The sequence below is a fragment of the Phyllobates terribilis genome, unplaced genomic scaffold, assembly GCF_046119375.1.
Source record: "Phyllobates terribilis strain yellow unplaced genomic scaffold, ASM4611937v1 Scaffold_12__6_contigs__length_324123572, whole genome shotgun sequence".
In the NCBI taxonomy this organism is placed as follows: Eukaryota; Metazoa; Chordata; class Amphibia; order Anura; family Dendrobatidae; genus Phyllobates; species Phyllobates terribilis.
The window spans coordinates 202,012,501-202,019,973 of record NW_027362772.1 but is presented as its reverse complement, the minus strand read 5'-3'; the positions used below and the strand labels follow the sequence as shown (position 1 = coordinate 202,019,973).

Below are 7,473 nucleotides of genomic sequence, written 5' to 3'. Positions count from 1 at the left end.
TAGATAGGACATGAAAACTTATATTGTTTAAAACATAGCATTTATTAATAGAATAATTAAAATTACATAAAAATCACAAAAGAGAAAAGGGAAGAGGCCCACATAACAAAGAAGATCAGTCTCGGGGGTATAAAAAAATAAATGCAGTCAGAAAATTATCCTAAAAGCACCATGTGTTTGGTTATCTTTGACAAACGTTATTGATAACGATATATCACTGTACCACAGAATAAAGCATTATATGGCTCTCATGGACAAAGGGGGAGAGAGTATAAGTCAATAAGGTGCATATGCATAAAGTGCTAAGTGCCTAGTACTCTCACTCTCCACCCCTCTCCATAAACCTCCAACATAAAGAGCTGTGGTACATATAAAAAGCTTAATGAAGATAGACCGATTGTCATCGATTAGCCAGTCACATTAACTATTATTATCATGGTGACATACAGTATATAGAAAAGGTGAAATAAGGATACATGAGCAGGGGGTTGGACCAGATGACCCAGGAGGTCCCTTCCAACTCTACCATTCTATGATTCTATGATGTGAATACTGACCTCTGAGTACTGATCGGATCCGACGTGCGTTTCGCCACTGGCTTTGACGAGGATATATTGTGAGACCATTGAGGTAAGCATTTAAAGAAAGCCTGACCAATCCTGGGCATACGTTTAATGAGACAGGTGTAACCGTTTGAGAATGTTTGTTTGGTGAGCAGACACATGGTACCATGCTTATAATGAACCGATCGCGGCATCCACATGCGAGCTGCGTCTAGTCAAAGCGCAGCATCGCATTCGGAGGCAGCGTCGGCGTGCGTGTCACTGTGGAACGAACGGGGCGGAACTGACGTCACCGGAAACCGGAAGTTAACTCTGCGCTCCACAGTGGAACGCAAGATAAGATGAGCACGTGAAGAAAGAGAGGAGGAGGGGAAAGTCCCACATCGTGAGATAAGTGTACGTTCCGCATCCTTAAATGAATCTAAATATGACTGAGGACAATATTAGCAAAGTGAATATGGAAAACAGTGCATTATTATAACAAAAAACATAAAAATATTCGTGACATCAAAGAAAACAAAAAATCTGAAAAATTGTTGTATATATCGAGCTATCGCATATACATGTGATCCCATAGATAATAAATGTGCCCTTAGCGTGTCATGTAAATAGTTGATTGATAGCATAAATATAACAGTTAAATAAAAACACATGTAATAGTTAGTGCACATATAATTAAAAAGATAAATAGTGAAATCCCCTACTAACAATAACAACAGTGCATTACACTCCGTGATCATATATACAGTTACCCCAAGGTACATAAATAATTCATGAATAATAAATGCTAAAAATACCAAATAATAAGTACAAATAAATAATAAACTGAAATGTGGTTGTTTGATGATGATCCCAGGACAGGTCAGAGCTGAATATTCGTCAGGCGAAATAACTAAAGAGAAACCGAAAAGAGAATGGATAAACAACTATACAGCAATAAAAACACTTAAAAGCACATAAAAGTCACAATATAAAATAAATGACCGTACTTAACTCAATAACATCCTACCCACCACTCTTATAGGAATGAAACATAACTGTTGGTCTCATTGAGACCATGAGGGGCTAGTGTATTTAGTACAATAATCCACCTAGCCTCTTTTTGTGCTAGGATTTTCTTCCAATTCCCTCCTCGAATACCTGCATGTACCCTATAGATGCCGCTTACCTGGAGGCCAGAAGGGTCACTGTTGTGGAATCTCTTGAAATGACGTGGTAGTGTCTTTAATTCATCAAAGTTTTCCACCTCTCTTGCAGCTTTTATGTCCAGAACGTGTTCTCTCACTCTACGGCGGAGTTGTCGTGTTGTGAGGCCTACATACAACTTGTTGCATGGGCATCTTGCACAATATATTATTCCCACCGTAGTACATGTAATAGTGTGTACAATCTTAAATTCTTTGGTGTTACTGGAATCTGAGAACACCTTTGTCGTATCAATGTTTGGACACGCCACACAGGAACCGCATGGGCGACATCCCCAACTTGGACCCTTAGAACCAAACATTCTTTTAACGATGGGTCCCCCTAGATGGCTTTTGACTAAGTGGTCTTTAAAATTTTTTGAGCGTCTATATGTAATGGCGGGATTCGTTGATAGGTGCAAGGAGAGGACTGGATCCAATTGTAGTACTTTCCAATATCTTTTCAATGCTTGCCACATTTCTCCATTTCTAGCATTAAACGTGGAAATGAAACGTACTATATCCTCGTTGTCCCTTTTTCCCTGGTTATAGAGTAAATCCTTTCGTTTGGAGTATTTCGCCCTGCGATATCCCGACTGAATGTCCCTGTCACTGTAGCCCCTCTGTTGGAACCGCATATTCAGATCCGCAGCTTGCCCTGTAGGTATACTTTTTATAATGCTTTTTGGATGTGATGACTGGGCATGGAGGAGTGTATTCGCTGATGTAGGTTTGCGGTACACATCTGATTGAATATAACCACAACTATCAATGTCCAGTAAAACATCTAGGAAGTCCATCCCGTGTCTTCCTGCTTTAGAGGTTAACTTAATATTTAGGTTGTTTTGATTCAAGCTCTTGATGAAGTATGCAATGTCCGCACTGGGGCCCTGCCATAAGAAGAAGATATCATCAATATATCTTCCCCAAAATAAAATCTGGTTTACTTTCGGGACGGGATTGGTCATGAATATCTCCCTCTCCCACAGCCCCAGGAACAAATTAGCATATGACGGGGCGCAAGCCGCCCCCATAGCTGTGCCCCGGAGCTGTAGGAAAAAGGAGTCACGAAAAAGGAAAAAGTTATGGCTAAGTGCAAACTGCAATAATTGCATAACGAGATCTTGTAACTCACCATTTAGATTGGACATTGATAGAAAAATTCTGGTTGCTTTGAGGCTGTCGTCATGGTTGATTGAAGTATATAGAGATTCCACGTCGCAGGTGACCATGAGAACATCCTCCTCCACATGAATTCCATCAACCCTCCTGAGCAGATTGGCCGTGTCCTGAAGATAAGAGGGCAGAGTTTGAACCAAAGGACGTAAAATGTGATCAATAAATTTGCATATTGGCTCACAGAAATTTTCAATGCCCGAGACTATTGGCCTGCCCGGAGGGTTGGTGGGATTCTTGTGTATCTTGGGGATTAGATAGAACGTGGCAATACGTGGGTTTTTATTAAATAGACACTCCAGTTCTTTTTTGGTAATAATGCCCTTTGCTTCTGCATTATTGAGGATCAACAACAGTTCCGTCTGGTACTTTGATAGGGGGTTGAATGTAAGTTTTGTATACGTGCTTATGTCCCCTAATTGTTTTCTGGCCTCCTGTACGTACATATTAGGTGGCCATAGGACTACATTTCCTCCCTTATCTGAAGGTTTTATTATGATGTTCCACAGTGACACGCACGCCGACGCTGCCTCCGAATGCGATGCTGCGCTTTGACTAGACGCAGCTTGCATGTGGATGCCGCGATCGGTTCATTATAAGCATGGTACCATGTGTCTGCTTACCAAACAAACATTCCCAAACGGTTACACCTGTCTCATTAAACGTATGCCCAGGATTGGTCAGGCTTTCTTTAAATACTTACCTCAATGGTCTCACAATATATCCTCGTCAAAGCCAGTGGCGAAACGCGCGTCAGATCCGATCAGTACTCAGAGGTCAGTATTCACATCATGTATCCTTATTTCACCTTTTCTATATACTGTATGTCACCATGATAATAATAGTTAATGTGACTGGTTAATCGATGACAATTGGTCTATCTTCATTAAGCTTTTTATATGTACCACAGCTCTTTATGTTGGAGGTTTTTGGAGAGGGGTGGAGAGTGAGAGTACTAGGCACTTAGCACTTTATGCATATGCACCTTATTGACTTATACTCTCTCCCTCTTTGTCCATGAGAGCCATATAATGCTTTATTCTGTGGTACAGTGATATATCGTTATCAATAACGTTTGTCAAAGATAACCAAACACATGGTGCTTTTAGGATAATTTTCTGACTGTATTTATTTTTTTATACCCCGATACTGATCTTTGTTATGTGGGCCTCTTCCCTTTTCTCTTTTGTGATTTTTATGTACATTTTAATTATTCTATTAATAAATGCTATGTTTTAAACAATATAGGTTTTCATGTCACATCTACAGGAGTATAGAGTATTATGCCAGTTTTACGGACTGAAAATAAAACATACAAAAAACAAGCATTTTTTCCAGGGTAATGACTTGTATATAAGGCCAAAGATGTAATAAAAAAAAAGTTATGGACTGTGGAAGAGATTTATGCAACCAGAATGAACACTCTTTAGCTGATGATACCACCTAACAGCATTATCGATAGGAAATAAAATCTAATTTTATTTTTTTTCAGCAGCACACAGTGTAAGGCAATAATACCTGGCTGGATCGGTGTAATACGCTGTCCATACTGCGATACCTCACCCGTAAACAAATTTCAGATAAGACAGGTAATATTCTAGAAGATGAAATCTATTTGAATTGTCCTTCCCATTATTAAGTGGGTCTCCTATACTGTTATTCCGTGTATGCAGCAATTAGAGGGCTGGCAAAAATTAGGACGCACTCCAGTACGCATTTGAAGAGACGTAAAAAAAACAAAATATAAAAACATAAAAGTTCCGGCTGCAGCCGGGAGTGACTCAGTGCTGAGCTCCCCGGTGAGTGATGGGTTGTGGCCGGGGTTTCCCAGCGCGTCACAGCCTAGCATCTACCGCGTGCTTTCCCAATGAATGAGAGGGAAAGCGTGCGGTGGATGCAGGGTTGCGACGCGTGGGCACACCCCTCCCACAGCCCAGTATCCACTGCGGGGAGCGAGTCACTGAGTCACGCCTCACTTGACATCAGTGTAAGCAAGAGCTGGCTGCAGCCGGTGGTCACCCGATTCCTGTGAGCAGCCAGCGATAGCGATGGTGGTGGTGGTGGAAAAATTACAGTTTCCCTGTATGCCAGTCCTTTCATCCGACCTAAAGAATATGGCTGTGGTGAAATACAACTATCTCCGAGAAGCAGCCCTGGCTAAGAAAAGTCTGTGTGAAGGTTCCCGGACACTATAGGGCTGTTTTTTGTTTTTTTTTAATTATATACTGTGGACTGTTGTCTCAGGGCACTCGGAATGGTGTGAGGAAGGAGGATCAGGTTGAGGAATATGCCGACTCCAAGTAAAAAATATCTCCTGGATCCGCACATTCCTCAACCATGAATCTGCAAAAACAGTAGTGCACGCCCTCATCATTTCCTGCCTCGAATAGTGCAACCTCCTCTTCTGTGGCCTCCCTTTGAATACTCTCGCAGCCCTCCAATCTATCCTAAACTCTGCTGCTCAACTAATCCACCTGTCCCCCCTGCTATTCCCCGGCCTCTCCTCCCTGTCAATTCCTTCACTGGCTCCCCATTACTCAAGAGACTCCAGTTCAAAACCCTAACCTTAGCATGCAAAGCCATCCACAACCTGTCTCCTCCATACATCTGTGACCTAGTCTCATGGTACTTACCTGCATGCAACCTCCGATCCTCACAAGATCTCCTTCTCTACTCCCCTCTTATCTCCTCTTCCCACAATCGCATACAAGATTTCTCCCGTGCATCCCCCCTACTCTGGAACCCTCTACCCCAACTGTTGAAACCTTCAAAAGGAAGCTGAAGACCCACCTCGTCCGACAAGCCTACAACCTGCAGTAACCCTCGCTCCACCACCAGCTCTACCCTCACCTACTGTATCCTCAACCCATCCCTTGTAGACTGTGAGCCCTCGTGGGCAGGGTCTTGTCCTCTCTTGTGCCAGTTGCGGTTACATTTTTGTTCCAAGATTATTGTATTTGTTTTAGTGATGTACACCCCTTTTTCACATGTAAAGCACCATGGAATGAATGGCGCTACAATAATAATAATGTGGTTCAGACTCACTGCTACGGAGACTGGACCGTGTGGAAGACATGGTGGTGGCAAAGTGACTGGAAGCATTAGCTGCTTTATAACCAACAACCTTTTCACACTCCTCCGGCTTCAAGAGTGGTGTTCTGCAGCCCCCTAGAAATTGGGACAGGAAGGTAGTTCGATATGAAGTGGGTGGTTGTTGTGCTCCCTCAGCAGGCAGTTTCATCTTGCCCACGGCCTCTGCGTGCACGATCACCATTACGTCCATTTCCCCGTCCCTTGCCACGAGCCATGCCCATTTTAAATGGAGTTTAATATTTCTCACGTTGCCAAAAAAGTCTGTATTACCGCTGTAATGTATGATCACGTCTGACGGCCACGGTTTTAGGCAGTGACCTGGGAGTCAAAGATGCTTCCAGGGGTCTTCCCCATGCTGTTCCCATGTCATTTGTGCACTATTCCCATAGATTCTGGCAATTTTTAGGCCCCCTGCAGACCTCCGGGAGGCGCCGGAAAAATGCTCAAGTTTCCCATAGACTTACATTGGGCTCGTTGCTCGGGTCGAGCATTCCAGTTTGCTTGACCCGAGCAACAAGCACCCGAGCATTTTAGTGCTCACTCATCACTAGATCTAACTGCTACTTTCATCTAGATCAGTGTTTCCAAAATTCCAGTCCGCAGGGCCCCCAACACATTTTCAGGATTTCCTTAGCGTTGCCCAGGCATGAGGGCCTGTAGCAATTTCTGATGCCTTGATAATAATTCCATCACCTGTGCAATACTAAGGAAATCCTGAAAACACAATGTGTTGGGGGCTGTGAGGACTGGAGTTGGGGGGACACTACAGGAATTCCCCTATCATCTGTACTAGACATCAGACACATATTCAAGCAGAGGCAGGGAAGGGTTCCTGTGACAAGCCAAAACTATTCTGTCTCGAAATCTATTAGCAAGAGGAGCTGATTATATTACACTTTTCCACAGGTTGAACACACCACTATTTTAGCTGTAGCATTTGTTTAGATACCAACATGTGTACTACTTGTCAATCAATTTCTCCAGCCATTTACATGTGTGGCGACATGTTCACTATTTTAACTTGTGCACCGGCTAGTGTGACTTACCGGCTGGTTTAATCTGATGGAATTCCCTGAAATATGTAATATGAAAAAAAAAAATTGGATTGTCTAAAATATACAATGCTCAGCATAAATGAGTACACCCCAATGGCTTTGTCAGAAAACCTTTAGTTTCCTTTCAGAATCAACATTTTCTTTGGAATACCATGCTACAAAACACTCCCACAAATGTGGGCCATTGATTACAAAGATTTATTTTGCACACCCAAAAAAGTAAAATATTTGACAACATTCATTCAAGATCATGTTGTAAAAATGGAGTACACCCCAATGAAATTCTTAGGAGCAAAAACTAAAGTTTAAACTACAAAGTTTTTCAAAATAATTCAACCTCAGGGAAGTCTAATTATTCATTAACCAGGTGTCTAGCAGACAGTTGACTATAAAGGGTGTTAC

General features: G+C 42.3%; 1 protein-coding gene across 1 annotated transcript; it reads right to left on the bottom strand.

Moving 5' to 3' along the window:
- Positions 1 to 913: 913 nt before the first annotated feature.
- Positions 914 to 3,030, bottom strand: LOC141173205 (uncharacterized). Its single transcript, XM_073657832.1, has 3 exons — positions 2,883 to 3,030; positions 1,732 to 2,637; positions 914 to 1,455 (listed from the first exon to the last, which is right to left on the bottom strand). The coding sequence occupies exons 1-3, from the start codon at positions 2,883 to 2,885 to the stop codon at positions 1,426 to 1,428; spliced, it is 939 nt and encodes a 312-aa protein (XP_073513933.1). The 5' UTR covers positions 2,886 to 3,030; the 3' UTR covers positions 914 to 1,425.
- Between the last annotated feature and the right edge of the window lie 4,443 nt (positions 3,031 to 7,473).